At 37.2% G+C, this 19989-nt stretch overlaps 2 protein-coding genes across 2 annotated transcripts; one reads left to right on the forward strand and one right to left on the reverse strand.

Annotated features, from left to right (window-relative positions):
• Positions 1-1048: 1048 nt before the first annotated feature.
• Positions 1049-9602, reverse strand: LOC128227245 (60S ribosomal protein L35-like). Its single transcript, XM_052937595.1, has 4 exons — positions 9554-9602; positions 9272-9352; positions 3961-4022; positions 1049-1307 (listed from the first exon to the last, which is right to left on the reverse strand). The coding sequence occupies exons 1-4, from the start codon at positions 9554-9556 to the stop codon at positions 1076-1078; spliced, it is 378 nt and encodes a 125-aa protein (XP_052793555.1). The 5' UTR covers positions 9557-9602; the 3' UTR covers positions 1049-1075.
• Positions 9603-9760: 158 nt separating this feature from the next.
• LOC128227244 (actin-related protein 2/3 complex subunit 5-like) lies at positions 9761-12949 on the forward strand. Its single transcript, XM_052937594.1, has 4 exons — positions 9761-9966; positions 10917-10989; positions 11220-11399; positions 12170-12949. The coding sequence occupies exons 1-4, from the start codon at positions 9830-9832 to the stop codon at positions 12230-12232; spliced, it is 453 nt and encodes a 150-aa protein (XP_052793554.1). The 5' UTR covers positions 9761-9829; the 3' UTR covers positions 12233-12949.
• Positions 12950-19989: the final 7040 nt, after the last annotated feature.

Below are 19989 nucleotides of genomic sequence, written 5' to 3' on the forward strand. Positions count from 1 at the left end.
AACTTCAAAAGTTGAAAGCTTGGAAGTTCAAAATATCAAAACCTGGTGTCAATATTACTTTTATGGTCACAATTTCAATCAGACTTAAATTAAAATGAATTATCATAACATAAATCTGTGAATTTTGCAGTAGAGTTGCAAATTATTTGATTTTTAACAAACAAGTTTAAATAAGTGGATTTTTTTTTGTATTTGGGCGACTAACACTTCCAAATTTCAGTGTAAAACTTCCAATATTGATGGACAGGAAGTTCATACTTCCAGTTTCAAATTATTAATAGAAGCCCTGGGATGAATAAATTCTTGAAAACGATGGTTCTTATCAAGGATACAGTTTAATTTGAAAGGTGCAGAAAACAATATTTCTACCTTATGAGACGATAGATCACAGTAAATCCTAAAGGAAATATTTTTGTGTTTTCAGCTATTTATTACAATCTTGTCATCAGTAATTAATACTTTCCATAAATGCATTATTTAGTGAGCCTGGAGTTAAGATTTATCACTCAGAATTCAGTATGTTACACATGTGTATGTATTGATTTTGAGTAAGAGTGTTACTTTAAAAATCATCCCGTTCCAAAGTAAATTATACTGTTTGGAGATCCCTTGGTTCATACTTGAGTATTGAAAAAACACGGAAAGCTTCTGGCCTAAAGTATACCACATGACCAGTGAATATTACTTATTATGCAGCTTGGTTAGCAAACTTTGTGGCAGTGCTTGGCCTTATCTGACCAAAACCAAGATACCCTATTCCACCACAAGGCAATGACGAGCAATATTACCAAAGCTGGTCAAGTTGAAAAGGGTAATGTAGAGAAAGCTAGAAGGCAGTTTTAAACTTGGTCAGAAGACTACGTATACAGCATTCCAGCTGGTAACGCTACACCAAAGATACTATGCCAAGCTTGTTATAGATTGCCCAAGGTAAGAGTGGACAAGTGGGATGAAACTGATGGCCGTCAGATATGATTGAATTCTTATCTGTTTTCCATGCTACGCCAGTAAAACCATAACCAATTGTAAGTGTTCAAAATAAAACCACTTTTGTTTCTTATTTATTTAGACACATTTAAGCTTTAACAGCAAATTTTCTCATGGGATAGAGACGCTCCTTCCTCAATTGTTTCGCGGTCTTGAGTGATCGCTGGTGAGGAGTAAGGGCTCGTCTCAGAGCACGTGTCTTCTTGGGCCGGAGGTCCTTGGGCTTGTAAGGTTTGTTTCTGTAGTATTTACGCAGGTTCTCTTTCTGTGTCTGGTGGATCACAGTGAAAACGCGGGCAATGGACTTCCTCACCACACGGCTGAAATCACACCAAACATGAATGTTAATAGCATTTTATATCAATTATTCTGCAATAAATAATCTGCAGGTCACCTTTACATGCTGATAAACACATTGCACACTTAAAATTGAGGATAAACTAACTGTCAAGAAAGTATCCTGCAGTTAAAGTTGTCATTAAAATTTGATAAACGGGTTTTACATTAAGCCACATCAGTCCTATCGATCCGTTATTAAAAGATCATCATGTTACTTGAATGAAAACAATTGATCATCATTTGTGGCTTAGTAAACTTGGTTTAGGATAACTCATGTTATTTTACTGTATTTTACATAGATAATTTTACTTAATTATAAGTGGCTGACACTTCACAAATTTGATGTTCTTCAAACTTCATCAGTTACTTATAGTGGAAGTCAACACCTTTGTCATGTGTAACTGACATTGTATAATACCAAACCAAGTAAGAACAAGAGATGTTTGTCAAACATTATGCCCCCTGAGCGCCAAGTTGCCAGAAATATTTGGACAATTGAATGAAATATGCATGGACTGAAATGACAGCTGATTTGTCATTGGATGCATATGAGGCAGGTCATCTACTGGTCATACCTAATCTTCATGTCAAGTTTGATGACCATAGGTCCGGGAATTGTTGAGTTATCACTCGGACAAGCTTTGGTCTTCCAACAGACCGACCGACATGTGCAAAGCAATTATATAACCCCTCTGCTTCGAAGGGGGGCATAATTAAACTAGATGTTCACTGAAAACTGATACTTCAACTCATGCATTTAGTGACATATAAATTTCTACTGTCTACTATATAAGAAAATAAAATATGGACAATCAGAAAACCTTTTTTCAGCTTACAGTCACACTGACCTTGACCTTTGACCCACTGACCTCAAAATCAATAGGGTTCATCTGCTGGTCATGACCAATAAGCCTACCTAGTATGAGGTCCCTGGGTCAAAGCGTTCTCAAGTTATTGATCGGAAACCGTTTTTCATGTTAAGGTCACACTGACCTTGACCTTTGACCTCAAAATCAATAGGGTTCATCTGCTGGTCATGACCAATACACCTACCAAGTATGAGGTTCCTGGGTCAAAGCGTTCTCAAGTTATTGATCGGAAACCGTTTTTCATGTAAAGGTCACACTGACCTTGACCTTTGACCCACTGACCTCAAAATCAATAGGGTTCATCTGCTGGTCATGACCAATAAGCCTACCTAGTATGAGGTCCCTGGGTCAAAGCGTTCTCAAGTTATTGATCGGAAACCGTTTTTCATGTTAAGGTCACACTGACCTTGACCTTTGACCCACTGACCTCAAAATCAATAGGGTTCATCTGCTGGTCATGACCAATACACCTACCAAGTATGAGGTTCCTGGGTCAAAGCGTTCTCAAGTTATTGATCGGAAACCGTTTTTCATGTAAAGGTCACACTGACCTTGACCTTTGACCCACTGACCTCAAAATCAATAGGGTTCATCTGCTGGTGATGACCAATACACATACCAAGTATGAGGTCCCTCGGTCAAAGCGTTCTCAAGTTATTGATCGGAAACCATTTGGTATTCCGACCGACCGACCGACCGACAGACAGACCGACCGACCGACCGACCGACATGTGCAAAACAATATACCCCACTTTTTTCAAAAGGGGGCATAAAAAGTTAATTTTGTTATGGCAGCTGTTAAGAAGTATGTATGCTCATGGCTTATTAACAAAACAGCTCAACTTGCAGTTACAGTTGCCATTATAAAGGCAATAGTATGATACCCATGGTATATAATGATACAATGTACACTGGGTCATTTTGCTATGAGATTATCGTAATCATGAACATTTAATGCAGCAGCTCCATAAGTGCAGAATGGGGACCTTTTCATAATGTAAGCCAATAAACTGTTTTGTTTTTCTATATTTAGTAACAAAACCTCTTTCTGAAGTCCTGGTTAATAGCATTTAATTGTGACATACAATTTCATTGGAAAGAGCTCCCTTACTTCATTAATATTTAAGAAATGGATGAACTAATGTAGTGAAAATGGAATCAAATACCAGGTTCGCTGACAATGAATAATGATGATTAATCCATGTGTTTTACATACAGCCACATCAGTCCTATCGATCCGTTATTAAAAGATCATCATGTAACTTGAATCAAAACAATTGATCATCATACGTGGCTGGTAAACTTGGTTAAGGGAAAATCATGTTACTCTAGTTCGGGTATTATACATGCCACTGTCATGAATAGAATTAAAACAAAACAAGACCAGTTCACAAAATTGGTTTGGGTTATTAAGTGACTAATAGCAGCAGTAAAAGAACATCACCAATATTGTCATGTGTAATGCTATTTTTTTATATGTACATTCACAATTGAAATTGTAATTCATGACCGACTCTACACATTCAACAACAGAAAAACAACAATTCATTAGAATGGCATACTTTGTAGACCTATATCTACTCAAAATCCTATATAAATAACATAATTCATGGTATCACATCAGTCCTATCGATCCAGTTATAGCAATCTTCATAAGCTGTCAGTATATTTCTTCATCACTTATGATACCATTTAAATCAATTAAATACATGCAGATATTAAATGAGAGTTCAACAGAAGTTTTACATATAATATTATAACTTACATTTTGGAAAGTTTGGAAGCTGCACCACCAGTGACCTTTGACACTCTTAATGTTGCCAATTCCTGAAATGGAGGTTTCCATAAATAGTATTGAAATGTGTTATTTGCAGAGTTTAAAAATAAGTTCAAATTTGCCGAAGGCATCAGGACTTGTAACATGCATGGTGGACACAATTTAGTTCCAACATATACTTTCATGATTTAGCCTTACGGGCTTCATATCCATACTATTTAATAACAAAGCATAATTTTCAAAGTAAATATATATAGACCTTTTTTTTTTATAATAACAACATAATTTATGGCATCACATCAGTCCTATCGATCCAACAGTTATAGCAATCTTCATAAGCTGTCAGCATATTTCTTCATCACATATGATACCAAATTAAATCAATAAAATACATGTAGGTATTAAATTCAAGTGCAAAAGAAGTGTATGGTACTTTTGAAAAAACAGACATGTACACAGCTTTCAGACACAAGGTCATTGGTGCACACATCAAGTATGGTTATATATTCAGATAAAGTTATTCAGTTTTGTTGGGCTGCACTTTACTACTCATTTTCTGTAAATATGAAAATTTGGGTTTATCTTTTATCCATATCCTCAATTTCCACATTCAGTCATTAAAGTTAAGACTTTTGGATGAACAAGTCCACATTCTTACACACTAGAGCTTTACTTAAGAAAAGAAAACAAGCAGGCTATATATGATCCAAAATTTGAGCAAGCACAAAAAGGGCGTTTTTCACCTTCTGCATTCCAAGAAAGTGGATGCGGTATGATACAATTTTAGCAGGTTAATCATCAGCATATCAGTACTTTTTTGGTGAAAACTGTTCATTTCTCCCCCAAAATCATAATATTTTCTCCATTCAGTCAACACAGTTTACCAGAATAAATCAGCAATGTAACTCTTATAAAAAAGCAATGCAATGCAATTCTTATTAGTAAACAAGACCTTTATAAGACCCTCTCAAAGTATACGTTAGAGTTCATTTTGGCGATCTACAGAAAATAAGCAAGCACAGCAAGGCCCCAGCCTGAGAAAGCTTGCACCATTTTCTGTAGATCGCCTTAATAATCTGTAACTTATTTGGTGTCCGCACTTATTTGACCCACAAGCTCCTCCCTTTTTGTAGTCACGCGATATTTTGGCATGAAAGTTAAACCCCCAGGCGTTAGTTAAATTAATAAATGAGTGCCAGGCAATGGAAATTTAAATGGATGTTTTCATAAAAATTGGAAAACAATGAAACATGAACATTTATGGTACTGTTGATATTAAGATTAAAATAATTCAGTAGTTTTGTTCGCATAGTACAGAACTTGACTGGAATGACTTCATTAAGTTTTTTATCCATAAGGCCAAAAAACAAGAGGCACATCAGTGCCTGTGCTCCACTGGCCAAAAGGTTCAAGCAAAGACCACCTAACGAACATTTTCGTCAAGTTTCATAGAAATACAATCATCGATTTTTGAGGAGAAGTTATTTAAAAAAATTTTTTACTTTAATAGCTCTGGCTGCCATGTTGTGCAGTGGACCGAAATGATTTGGGCAATTTGAGTAAAGGAGCACCAAACAAACATTTCTGTCAAGTTTTATCGAAAAAAGGTCATCGGTTTCGACGACAAGTCGTATAAAGTTTTTTTTATTTTTTAGCTCTGGCAGCCATGGTGTGCAGTGGACTGGAACCATTTAACAAATTTTGGTTAATGACCACCCAAGGAACATTTCTGTCAAGTTTCATCAAAATCTGATCATCGGTTAACATTTAATCTGAATAGATTATGAAGCAATATCTAACCTGAACAAGAACTGACGAGATAGAATCGACTTGGTGTTTCACTTACACTTTTCGGCCATTTAAGTTACTAAAAATAGCTGTTTCATAAACTTTCAGAGTGTCACTTAAACGAAAATTAATGTTCAGTCTATATATACTTTCCTATGTATAAATGTAAGGTTTTTAAATTGATCTTTTTGTGAGAACTTTATGCTTATATGTTTACTCATAAATTATTATTGTTTAAAAATTATTTAAAGATGCTATACGTGAATAATTAAGACATTATTTTTTTTTTCTATTAAAGGGAGGTAATTCAGTAGTAAAATGTAATCAAAGCTATTAAAGCATGGCATTTCTTTTCTAACCATGTTGATATTATTACAGTCTATTCAAGCAAGATGCCTTTTGTTTTTACATAGTACCCATAGGTTCTGAAAAACAAGGAGCACTATTCCCAACAGAAGGATGTCACTCCCTATCACTGCATGAGCATCATAATAAAGAAATGTTTACTCAAACTGCAAGCTGCTCAATTGAAATAGGTATTTACCTCAAGCATACAGTTTTATAATGTGGCAAAATAGTCGGACTACTAGATTGTCATTCGGACTAGTTAAATATGCCATTATGCTAGTCCAACTGGCTAGTAGGTTAAAATGTTTTTCGTGAAGACTGCGGACGAGAAGTCCTTAAAGGTTTTTCTATTTTTAACTCTCGCAGCCATGTTGTGCAGCGGACCGGAACCATTTGGGCAATTTTGGTTAAAGGGCATCCCGATGAACATTTATGTAAAGTTTCATCAAAATCTGATAATCGGTTTCTGAGAAGATGTAGTTTAACGTTTTTTTCTATTCTTAGCTCTGGTGCCCATGTTGTGCAGCAGACCAGAACTGTTTGGGCTATTTTGGTTAAGGACTACCCAAGTAACATTTCTGTCAAGTTTCATTGCAATACGATCATCGGTTTCTGAGGAGAAGTCGTTTAAAGGTTTTTCTATTTTTACCTCTGGGGGCCATCTTGTGCAGTGGACAGAAACCATTGAAGCAAATTTGATAAAGGACCATCCAAGGAACATTTCTGTTAAGTTTCATCAAAATCTGATCATCGGTTTCTGAGAAGATGTTCTTTAAAGGTTTTTCTATTTTTTTGCCCTGGAACCCATGTTGTGCAGCGGACCGGAACCATTTGAGCAATTTTGGTTAAGGACCACCCAAGGAACAATTCTGTCAAGTTTCATCAAAATCTGCCTATCCGTTTCAGAGGAGATGTCGTTTAAAGATTTTGCTATTTTTAGCTGTGGCGGCCATATTGTGCAATGGACCAGAACCATTTGAGCAATTTTAATAAAGGACCACCCAAGGAACATTACTGTCAAGTTTCATCAAAATCTGCCGAACCGTTTCAGAGGAGATGTCGTTTAAAGATTTTGCTATTTTTAGCTCTGGCGGCCATATTGAGCAATGGACCGGAACCATTTGAGCAATTTTGGTAAAGGACCACCAAAGGAACATTCCTGTGAAGTTTTGTCAAAATCCGCTTATCAGTTTCAGAGGAGATGTCGTTTAAAGTAAAAGTTTACGCACGCACGCACGCACGCACTCACGACGGACAATCTGTGACGACATAAGCTCCATGGCCTTCAGCCAGTGGAGCTAAAAAAAATTGTCTGTTTAGGGTAACCTTCCCAAAATTTCTAGGAAGGGTAGGTAGGCATTTTTTTTCAAAATCTGTCTTAAGTTCAGAGTGTTTTCTTGCACATGGCAGTCTTACCTACATTACTGTCCTTGCCTGACTTTGTTTTATCATATAAACAATAATTCTGATTAAAATATGCATTTATCCGCCCTTCGTAACTCTATTCAATAACGAATATTTTTTTTGCTCAGAAACGAAAAAAATTAGTTGGGGTCGGCGCATTTTTATTGGTAGGGACGCGAAACAGACATTTTTTTTAGGCCTAATGATCAACAAAAGATTGCACCTTTTGGTACTGAAATTAATTACACATATCATTTCAAATTCAGTTGATGATGTAAGCTCCAACTGCCTCCAGAAAACAGCACCCTTCACGGTTTATCTTTTTGTTTTAATAGGGAACAAAATGAATATTCGAATTCGAAAAAGTTCCCTAAATGCGCAATATTGTGGCTAGCTCAAATGTAGCCACAATAATGCGTGTTTAGGGAACTTTTTTAACATTTGTCTATTCATTTTGTTCCCTAAATGCCACGAGTCTACTTTTCCATAACTGTAGTCCAAATAATTGTACGTTGACGGATTTTTTTAGATTTTTGATATGGCAAATCCTTCACGTATAAATTGTTTAGTATCAAAAGTGGGTAGTTGTTCCGATCAGGATTCCGGGTTAAAGCATATAGCGTCTATAAAATATCATAAAAACAAGAAATATTACCAGATAATGTTATTTTATATTAGTTCCGTACACAAAAAAATAAATATCCAACTTATAATTATGAGTTTGACGGCTTTTTTTCATTTCATTCTGTCAAAACATAACGATATATACATGAAGGGCACCTGCAAGGCTTTAGGGCACAGTTTTAAATCGCTCGGAACATTTCGGCCATGGCCGAGTTGTTACGATTGTATAACAAGGTCTATCTCGAAGCTTTGTCGGAGGAGGCCGAGCTATTACGATTGTATCAAGTTGTTCCCCTTTGCATAATTGTTGTCTGTGTCAGTCAACTTTCGTTTTATTGGAAAGGTAAACAACTTGTTTTAATGCATTAAATGCTTGTTTAGTGCTAAATAACATTTCACTTACATGGTAAAATATGAATAGAACTCTTTATGATCAATTTCAACCATAAAATACTTCACTTAAAACAATTTCAATATTTTTAAAACACCCCCGTTTTTTGCACATTCCCGTTTAGACGTTAGGGATTGGAAGAATCCCGTATAACACGTCTATTATTTTAGACTACCATAACTGTTACTCCACAATACTTAACACTTCACTGCTAAATAAAAACACAAAAGTTACACTCTAATTATTTTAGCCAATACCTTTTACTTGTTACACTTAAGTGTTTAATGAAACACAAATAATTTGTTTGATTAATATCGACTTCTGTCAATAAAGCATCACCATTTTGAAACCATCTAGCAGGTGCCCATTATCTTTCCGCTCAATACTTAGCCCTTAGATCTGTCATTCTTGGCTAGGAAAACAACAAGTGGGATATGGACACTTAAAGAGTCGCCAAATCAAAAATTGTCAAGATTCTAAAGCGGCTGTTTATATGGATTAGCTACAATGCAGCTTTTACAAAAGTAAACAATACACAAATAATTAAGTAATAATGTGAGGGAAAGTGCCCCAAACTGCCAGAATACAAGCATGGTGGTCAAACCAACTGAGCTAAGCAGTGAGCTGGTTCTCACCCACACACAATACTACCACTGTAAGAGATAATTTTAATTTACGACCAAAGTTTTCATTTAAACTGGAAACAGAACATTAATGCTCATGCAATTGCCAAAAAAATCATACAGTTTTTAGGTCTATGAGCTGCTTCTGAAGATCTTCCTTCTTTTTGCCCCTGAGCTCCTTGGCCTTTACTTTGACTGCAGCCTGAAAATATAGAATGTCAGAATCTGTTACACCACTGTTACATTTTCGTCTAATATACAAATTTGCAATGGTCAAATGTGTGAGGAAACATACTATACTAACTAAAGAAATGTTAAGTATTTTAATTAACAGGATAACATGGGTTGCAATGACTTATTATTAACGATGGAGTCCGATATTTACAAGCTAGTAAACAAATACCATGATTATGGCGAATGAAACCGGAAGAAAAGAATTCGGAATAGCGTGGTTTCGTATTCGATGACCACAAAAAAATATTATACCAGATATCAAAATAAAATATTAAGAGGTCATTGAAATTAACTATTAATAATAATTATCGAAGAAACTCCGAAAACCGGGTAAAATTTACTACCTTTATTTTATTTAAAATTCGAAAATATTAGAGCTCTTTTCTCAGGAAGCAAAATCACTTCCGGGGTGTGCTGATAGACAAATTTGACTGTTGTTATAAAAATGTCGAAAACAGTAGCGTCAACTAAGTTTAGAAAGGTTAATGTAGATGAATATGATCCAGAAAAGTTCGCTGACGACACTCCAGATGGTGAGGAGCAGGGGCCAAATGAAGCAGAAGTGAACAATTGTTTAGCTCAATATCCTTTTCCTGGTGACTTTAAAGTGTAAGGATTGTATTATTATTATAATAATAATAAAAATCCAGGGTGAGTTGCTTGAGCTATGTGAGAGGGCTACTTGGCTAATCAATGACCTGAATCGAAATAGTGAGATCTTGGTGGCGCTTTTAACTAACTACAGAACTTTGCATTTATTATGAGTTGGTAGAGTTGAACCCCTTTTCTGTTTAAATAGTCTATACATATTGACACTGAAAGGAAAAATCTGAACTACAAACACTTTTGATATTGATTATGTTCAAATCCATTGAATAACCTTTTTATAGATGTATTTTAAAAATAAATATTCATTAATTGTTGTGCATTTGTCTCTATAACTACTATCTGAATCTGAGTGGGTATGTTGAAGCAACCAATACTGGCGTTCTTTCAACTATGAAAATTATGAAGTTCTGATCCCATGTGTACTTTTTATTATCAATGACAATAAGACTGGCATCAAAAGATCATTAGTCTTTTTGAATAAACAAGGAAGTTTTTTATTTTGATTATCCAAATGATCTAGAGTTGAATTGTGTTTTGAACTAGCATATATTTTCAAGCTTAATATTTGAATACAATAAAATTGGGCTGCGCCATGTATGCATCAACAGGGTTATTTGAACTTTTTATCCCTCAGTCCATGTTTATGTTTTATCCTAGAACTATTTATCAGTGTATTCATTTAAGAATTTAAATACAACGCTGTATATTACTATATCATAGTTATTAAAATGTGGGTTTTGTTGGAAAAGTCTATATATATTTTGAAAATCAATCTCATTGGTCAGGCACAATTTCAGGTGTTAGGTGTATTGGTCGATACATTACCCACAATTTTTCTATGGTCTAAATGGCTTCATTTGTAATGTAAACTACTAACAATTCATGAGTAGTAATACTGTTAGATTTACCTTAACTGTTCTCACAGGCAAACATGTTGATGCACTCAATGTTATTTTGAAGAATGCCCCAGTGGGAGCAAAGAATGAATCTGTTAAGGTAACAATATTTAATATTTTATAATTTTGTTTAAATAATGGTTTAGATAATGATGCTGTGATAATAATTATTTGTTCATTAAAATAAGTCTTATGAACTAATTATGATATTGGGATTATTAATTAGAATATTATCATACCGTTATGTACTCCTGTACAGCAATCAAATTTCTTAATGTATACAGTTAAAAGTTTTGCTTTGTACATGTCACTATTATGTTTGTGTTGTAGGATAGAGCGGTGCAGCTAGCAATAAGAGTATTGACCACCTTCAAGGCAGCAGATATTGACCAAGCTGTGAAGGGCCTTGATAGCCGGTCCCTCGATATCCTCATGAAGTACATCTACAGAGGGTTTGAGTTCCCATCAGATGGAAGCCCATGTGCATCACTGCTTACCTGGCATGAAAAGGTTATTATATTTTTGGTCAAAATTAATGATTAAGAATTGAATTTTATTTTATCATTTTTAAGAAAAAAATTGTCTGGGGTTGCTAGTTAGACAACGAATTGAAGTTCTATGACTTCACTATTACTTTGTCTATTACATGTACTTATTTCACTATTTCAAAGTGTACCGCAACTGTCAGAGTGCTTAATACACATAATTTATTTTCTAATAATTCAACATTTAACCTCTCCAATACTCTTTACCTAGACATACATTTACCCAATCTATTCCCTCATGTATTTACAAGCAGACTTACATGTGTATAGCTTTCTCTTGAAACACAGTTGATGACATGTGCAGTCATATCACCTGGCAAACCATAGTTAAAGAAACAATTTTTCAGATTGCTGAAGGAAAAAGTAAAACAACCAATTAATTTTAAAGAGAAAGTTATTTTAATAAAATGTTATCACTTTGAATGCATTTGTTTTAGGCTGACAATGGTCAAATGAGAATATCACCATGTTTACCCACATTTTTAAACTGTCCTGGATACTCTTTGTTACAAGTGACAATTTATATTTATATGCTGTATGAAAAGTAGACCTTTTTAAAAGGAATGAGCAATGACTAATCCGACAAATTGCCGTGACAGCCTTATCCTTTAATACAAGGTCAATGTTAGTATAATTTCCCTGAAAAAAAATCATGAAATGTACCGTGTTAATATGTTAAGCTAACTATATGACATAATTATGTTAATTGTGTATGTTTGGATGTATTCACTTCAGGTGTATGCAGTGGGAGGCCCTGGATGTATTGTTAGAGTTTTGACAGACAGAAAACGAGTTTGAAAATGAATGGCCATGCTAGTATATAAGAAAAGTAACTAAGTAAAGTATTAAATCTATGCTGAAGGAAGTCTTTGATATTGAATTAATTTAGGGAAAGTTTGACTGGTAACTTTCAACAATCCTTTTTTATACCATTTTACACCAGGGTGGGACTAATGTTACATTTACATTGTAATAATTTGTTTAGGCAGAAGTGAATATTATGTTAAATAATGCTTTTATAAAAAAGAGTGCTTGACTTTAAATAACCATGTCAGGTCACAATTGATAAATAGTTTATTTGACCTTACCCAACACACATTTCAAGGGAACACACATTTCAAGGGATGGGTATAAAAAAATAAATAAAATGGAATGGCTTGGACAAAAAAGATATTTTTGATGAATTAATGTTCACCAACCAGAGAAGCTTAAACAAAACTCGGATCATGTGTATTTTTGTGAGTCGGTCAGGTTAGGTCAAACAAATGGTTTTAAATTGTGGCCTTATTAATGCTTTGTTTCAGTATAAAAATGTACAAGCATCTGGTAAGGGCACTGAACAATCTCATCTTCATGTGATTTTAGAATTAGGAAGTGCTAATAAGAAGTACCATTCCATGTCACTGTGTTAGACATTATCATTTACAAGTTTCATGTATTTAAAGCCATACCATGTGTACTTATTATTATGCAATATGTTATTAATAACATTATATAATAAAATTGGCAAATTTATGCTTTCTTTATTATATGTTCATCAGTTGTATCCTTGTAATGGCCGAACACTTAACCCTATAGTAAAGTGTTATATAGTACTGCAAGGCCATATGTCATAACTAGTAAACTGTTGACACATGTCAATGTTGATTGATTGATAAAACACATACAGTACTTGTTATTCATGGAGGATTGATATCTACTTACCGGTATGTCCATCTAAACAATTAGTAATACACTTACCTTTACTGAATATGTTCATGGGAAATAAATATCATAAATTTTTAGACAGTGATCAAGTATCAAGCGTTTGATTACGATATCTTATATTATGATTCTTCAACCAAGGGAAAAATTTAAGTAACAGTGTAAATGTTCACATCATGAATGACATGCGGAGTGCATTTCAAGCCATCGACCTTAAAGGGTAAGGTTATACTTAGAGGTCAAAGGTCAGAACGCCATCTTTTGTGTACTCCCCGAAACTCCTTTACCATAACTCCTTGACCAATATTTTTTATGCCCCCGAAGGTGGGCATATTAAAATCGCACTGTCCGTCCGTCCGTGTGTCCGGCTCAATAACTCCGAGTAAAGTCCGAGCTGTAACTTTCCCTTGTATGGACAGATTTTAAAATAACTTGCCACATGTGTTCCACATACCAAGACGATGTGTCGCTTGCAAGACCCGTGTCCCTATCTCTAAGGTCAAGGTCACACTTAGTGTTTATTCACAATGAAGTGCTGCATATAGGACATAGAGTATAGGTTGTCGTGTCCGGGCTGTAACTTTCCCTTGTATGGACATATTTTAAAACAACTTGCCACATGTGTTCGACATACCAAGACGACGTGTCGCGTGCAAGACCCGTGTCCCTAGCTCTAAGGTCAAGGTCACACTTAGTGTTTATTCACAATGGAGTGCTGCATATAAGGACATAGAGTATAGGTTGTCATGTCCGGGCTGTAACTTTCCCTTGTATGAACAGATTTTAAAATAACTTGCCACATGTGTTCCACATACCAAGACAATGTGTCGCTTGCAAGACCCGTGCCCCTACCTCTAAGGTCAAGGTCACACTTGGTGTTTATTCACAATGGAGTGCTGCATATAAGAACATAGAGTATAGGTAGTTGTGTTCGGGCTGTAACTTTCTCTTTATATGGACAGATTTTAAAATGACTTGCCACATGTGTCCGACATACCAAGACGACATGTCAAGTGCAAGACCCATGTCCCTACCTCTAAGATCAAGGTCACACTTAGTGTTTATTCACAATGGAATGCCGCTTATAAGGACATAACAGTATAGGTTGTCAGCTCACCCCAAGATGGAAGTTATTGGGCGGTGCTAGGTGATAGCCCTGGATGTCCCCTACATGCCAGTACCCGGTCTTGGGGCGTCACATCGCCTCCTTCTGGTCGTAACAGCCACCCAAAGTAGGTCCATGTGCTTGTTTTACCCAAATAGGGGGTCCTGGACGTTGGGGGTCAATTTTGGTCAAGCTCACCCCAAGATGGAAGTTATTGGGCGGTGCTAGGTGATAGCCCTGGATGTCCCCTACATGCCAGTACCCGGTCTTGGGGCGTCACATCGCCTCCTTCTGGTCGTAACAGCCACCCAAAGTAGGTCCATGTGCTTGTTTTACCCAAATAGGGGGTCCTGGACGTTGGGGGTCAATTTTGGTCAAGCTCACCCCAAGATGGAAGTTATTGGGCGGTGCTAGGTGATAGCCCTGGATGTCCCCTACATGCCAGTACCCGGTCTTGGGGCGTCACATCGCCTCCTTCTGGTCGTAACAGCCACCCAAAGTAGGTCCATGTGCTTGTTTTACCCAAATAGGGGGTCCTGGACGTTGGGGGTCAATTTTGGTCAAGCTCACCCCAAGATGGAAGTTATTGGGCGGTGCTAGGTGATAGCCCTGGATGTCCCCTACATGCCAGTACCCGGTCTTGGGGCGTCACATCGCCTCCTTCTGGTCGTAACAGCCACCCAAAGTAGGTCCATGTGCTTGTTTTACCCAAATAGGGGGTCCTGGACGTTGGGGGTCAATTTTGGTCAAGCTCACCCCAAGATGGAAGTTATTGGGCGGTGCTAGGTGATAGCCCTGGATGTCCCCTACATGCCAGTACCCGGTCTTGGGGCGTCACATCGCCTCCTTCTGGTCGTAACAGCCACCCAAAGTAGGTCCATGTGCTTGTTTTACCCAAATAGGGGGTCCTGGACGTTGGGGGTCAATTTTGGTCAAGCTCACCCCAAGATGGAAGTTATTGGGCGGTGCTAGGTGATAGCCCTGGATGTCCCCTACATGCCAGTACCCGGTCTTGGGGCGTCACATCGCCTCCTTCTGGTCGTAACAGCCACCCAAAGTAGGTCCATGTGCTTGTTTTACCCAAATAGGGGGTCCTGGACGTTGGGGGTCAATTTTGGTCAAGCTCACCCCAAGATGGAAGTTATTGGGCGGTGCTAGGTGATAGCCCTGGATGTCCCCTACATGCCAGTACCCGGTCTTGGGGCGTCACATCGCCTCCTTCTGGTCGTAACAGCCACCCAAAGTAGGTCCATGTGCTTGTTTTACCCAAATAGGGGGTCCTGGACGTTGGGGGTCAATTTTGGTCAAGCTCACCCCAAGATGGAAGTTATTGGGCGGTGCTAGGTGATAGCCCTGGATGTCCCCTACATGCCAGTACCCGGTCTTGGGGCGTCACATCGCCTCCTTCTGGTCGTAACAGCCACCCAAAGTAGGTCCATGTGCTTGTTTTACCCAAATAGGGGGTCCTGGACGTTGGGGGTCAATTTTGGTCAAGCTCACCCCAAGATGGAAGTTATTGGGCGGTGCTAGGTGATAGCCCTGGATGTCCCCTACATGCCAGTACCCGGTCTTGGGGCGTCACATCGCCTCCTTCTGGTCGTAACAGCCACCCAAAGTAGGTCCATGTGCTTGTTTTTACCCAAATAGGGGGTCCTGGACGTTGGGGGTCAATTTTGGTCAAGCTCACCCCAAGATGGAAGTTATTGGGCGGTGCTAGGTGATAGCCCTGGATGTCCCCTACATGCCAGTACCCGGTCTTGGGGCGTCACATCGCCTCCTTCTGGTTCGTAACAGCCACCCAAAGTAGGTCCATGTGCTTGTTTTACCCAAATAGGGGGGTCCTGGACGTTGGGGGTCAATTTTGGTCAAGCTCACCCCAAGATGGAAGTTATTGGGCGGTGCTAGGTGATAGCCCTGGATGTCCCCTACATGCCAGTACCCGGTCTTGGGGCGTCACATCGCCTCCTTCTGGTCGTAACAGCCACCCAAGTTCCGTGATGTTTGGTTTCAATTGGTTAGGCTGTGGTGGCCTGTACGTTAAAACAGAGATTGATCATGATTGTATGTTTATTTAATTGTTCATTAATATTCATTTAATATTACATTTATTGCATCATACAGAATGTCCAGTCCTCGTTTATTGGTTACAAATACATCTATACAGCGATCTATGTTATTGATATCAAACCAGACTTGTTGTCTTCTTTAATTGATATTCTTTCATCATTTTATTTATTGCATTAAACTGAATTACGTCCAATTCTTATTCAGCGTTCACCAATAAATGTGTTTTATGTTTCCTTTTACTTCCACAATCTGGTGCATTTCAAGAATTTTCAGTGCAAATTTTATTACGGTTATTATTAAATTCCTTATTGGCTGCTGACTTAATGTATTTGGCAATTTTCTCTATTTCGTCGTATCTATTTCCGTAAGTCAACGCAAACACTTATTGGCTGCTAGCTATTGGCTGCTGGCTTGGCGTTAGCGCTCAGCTTATCTAGCAATGTTACATTTGTATATAAGGGAAGTAACTGCATAAAGTAAATTGATAAAGGCTACAGCACACCATATTTTGTAACTATTGACATAGTCTGAGTTAGCCCCTTTAACAATTATTTTCATTTATTGATATTACACGTGGCTACTCATGTTTGATTTTTCTATATTTGAAAAGAACTGAGGCATCTTTCGGTACTGGTACCAAGCTAGTAGATTTATAGTCCAAGGAAGATAACCATGAACTAGGACCTGGGAAGAAGGGAGAAGAATCCGAGGCGTGAGGCCAGGAGCATGCTTGCTGTAGTTGAAGGTAAAAGGCCACTTTTTTAGACGAAAATACGGATTATGCAGATCCCTCAAGGAAAGGTTAGTGTCCCAAATAACCTATGCTAATTGATATATTAAAGTAAGTGGAAAAAAACACAGAACTAAATATGGTTGTATTTCAATGGATACTGCAAACACTTTAATGCAGTTCGTGTGCATCCCATCGAGCCCAAACAGAAACCGTTAAATGTAAGTATTTATATGAACCTAAGCGATACCAATTTTAGGTTAGAAATAAAAATTGTTGGCAAAGCGCATTTTCTTCGTAAATGATACCTACATTTCAAAAACGCCAATGTTTTATAACATCGTAATTTATGTTATAAGTGAACGTGAGTATTAAAGCAAAGCATCTATAAACAACTGTTACTTGATTTCTCAAAAATGGATTTTCATTTTAGTTTGAATCATGTTGTTAACTTCTAGTGGGCAGAAATCCTTTACCCCCTAACATTCTTTAAGTTTGTCATAAAAGGTGTTTTCTTGTTATTCAGTTTTTTAAAGTGACACTCGTATATACAATCAATTCTTTCACTTGTATAAACGTGAAACATAAATTTGGAGCGATAAACCTTTAACTTCTTACAAAATAATGCATTTATGGAAACTATTTATTACTGGTAACAAGATTCACGGTAACCGTGTATTTAATAGCTGAAAGCGCACAAATATTAAATGACTGGTGAGTGCTTAAATATCTACACTGATCAACAATCAACTCATGAGAAAGAAATACCGTGTATTCTTCACTTTTCTTTCAAATTAATCTCGGTATCATTCATAAGAACAATTGTTTTCGATATTAATTCATCCTTTTCAATAAATTAAAACAATTTTATTAATTGTGGTTCATCTTATTTGGGAGAAAGAGTGCATCTTTAAGTAAATCTTAATTTTAATAAAGCCAAAAACGAAGTGTAATAACATGAGCATACAAGGATAAATTTCATATTGAAAATAAAAGTATTCATGTTTTAGAAACCTGTTTTCTTTTATTTCCTGTTTCTCAGTAGCATTTTTTTCCGGTCGTATACCCGAGAACACATGTTGATGTTATTATTGAATACTGTGCATAAACAGCTTTTGTAATTACTTAATGACATGTGAAATCTTTCTTTATAGAAAACTATAGGCTTTCAATTCCGAGTCACCAATTCATTTTTGTGCTGTTATGTTATGTTATGTACATGTATGTTTGTTGTTCATGTTAGAAAATTGTTCATTGAACATTAGTGGGGTTTTTTATATTCTACATCCGCTTTTAAATAAAGAGTCCAGCATCTTCTATCGCGAATCTTTTAATAAGGGATGACAATTGATACATGATTTCACATTGGTATTCAGAATCTCGCAGATATTATGCACCAGTCAGTTGTAACCACGGCCCCCATGTCTGGGGGTATACCGGGGATAGCCGGGGAAATGGGCCGTGTTTTTACCTTTCAGGTGGCTCCGCAGTGCCGGGTGAATACGGTGGTTTTGTCTTCGCTTTACATATAGCGGGGAATGGGCCTTACCTAGGGTCCCTGGGGTGCAGGGGCATTTGGCGGGGATTTTACCATCTGTGCGTCCCCGCAGGGCGGGGTTTTTAGCCGGGTGTTGGTTGGACCGAAAGTCAAAGTCCCCGCTATTCCCCGGACCTGGGGGGCCGTGGTTACAATTGACTGGTGCATAAAAATATTCGGATATTATCTGGATTATCGTATAGATTTATCTTGAAACAAGCGGGGTAAAAGTCCGATGTTAGATGGGAGGTTTTATTGGGACCCGGGTACCTTGGTCGGGCAGGCGGGCGGGAGAGCATCAGACAGGTGTTTTCCGCGCAATAGTTAGCATTGATGGATAGAGATGAAACTTGACGTGTATGTAGCTTATAAGTAGATCTGTTCATTTTAAATGCTAAAGATAATTCATGATGAAAAATCTCAAGACAATGGCCCAACTGGTTTGATTTGCTCTTCGATAATTCAATTAGTATATGTGTTGACTTACGTGCACGAATAACACGATTTTGTTAAAAAAGACCTTTGACTTATTGGAAGCTTTAATCAATTTAAGTTAAAATTTGTATGCATAATACTATTTCAGTTTTCTATAAATTAAACAACTTACATATTTTGGTGTATAATTTATCATCTTTGAGTCTGTACCCAGCCTTATAAGAATTTGCGTTTAAAATTTACCGAGTGAAAAAGTATAATCCGCGGGACGGAGGAAGACAGCTATGTCCTGACGTAGGGGATATTTACGGAAGTAAGAAGAACAGAGGGACAATAACCAGTGTGTGTATACCACGTGATAAATTGCGTCATTAATGCTACGCCAGAAGGCAATATTTTGCTTCGAATGAAGACTTAAAACGAAGATAACTTCACTATTTCTTCAATATTTAAATTGAAACATAACACAGTCTTCACCGCATACAGAGCCCCGCCTTCGGTCTTTTACCAGAGATTGATTGAGAGTTTAGTTTCTTTCACTTCGACAAACCGTTCACAATACGGCCGTCTGATGGAGCACTGTCAAAACATTATTTTGGAAACAGGTTTGATAAAACTAATCACCTTATCAAACTCCGGTAATAAAACGAAGGCGGAGCTCTTTAAGCGGTATAGACTGCCCTTTGTTTTATTTATAATGGTTTAATAGAGAAATAAAAGAGAAATAGAAAAGTTATTTTTGATTTAAGTCTTCATATTAAGGAAAATGTTGCCTTCCGACGTAGCATGTATGACGTAATTTATCACGTGGTATACACACTGATAACCATTGCGGGAATGAAGCTTCCTGGTGCAGGTCTGGTTGTGCTACAACGATGAATGACATCTTAAAAGTTGCGGGAAAAGGTAGAGCAGAGAGGTAAGCCTAACGAAGGAGGCGATCAGGCTCTGCATGGGATGCAATAAATGTACGTACA

This window comes from Mya arenaria, chromosome 3 (genome assembly GCF_026914265.1).
Source record: "Mya arenaria isolate MELC-2E11 chromosome 3, ASM2691426v1".
NCBI lineage: Eukaryota > Metazoa > Mollusca > Bivalvia > Myida > Myidae > Mya > Mya arenaria.

Coding starts and splice junctions, on each gene's coding strand:
- LOC128227245 (XM_052937595.1), bottom strand. Junction 4,023..9,271: donor AGCTCATAGACCTAAAAACT/GTATGATTTTTT, acceptor CCTCCATTTCAG/GAATTGGCAACATTAAGAGT. Junction 1,308..3,960: donor GCTTCCAAACTTTCCAAAAT/GTAAGTTATAAT, acceptor GTGTGATTTCAG/CCGTGTGGTGAGGAAGTCCA.
- LOC128227244 (XM_052937594.1), top strand. CDS start 9,830: ATGTCGAAAACAGTAGCGTCAACTAAGTTTAGAAAGGTTAATGTAGAT. Junction 9,967..10,916: donor GTGAACAATTGTTTAGCTCA/ATATCCTTTTCC, acceptor AACTGTTCTCAC/AGGCAAACATGTTGATGCAC. Junction 11,400..12,169: donor TGCTTACCTGGCATGAAAAG/GTTATTATATTT, acceptor TATTCACTTCAG/GTGTATGCAGTGGGAGGCCC.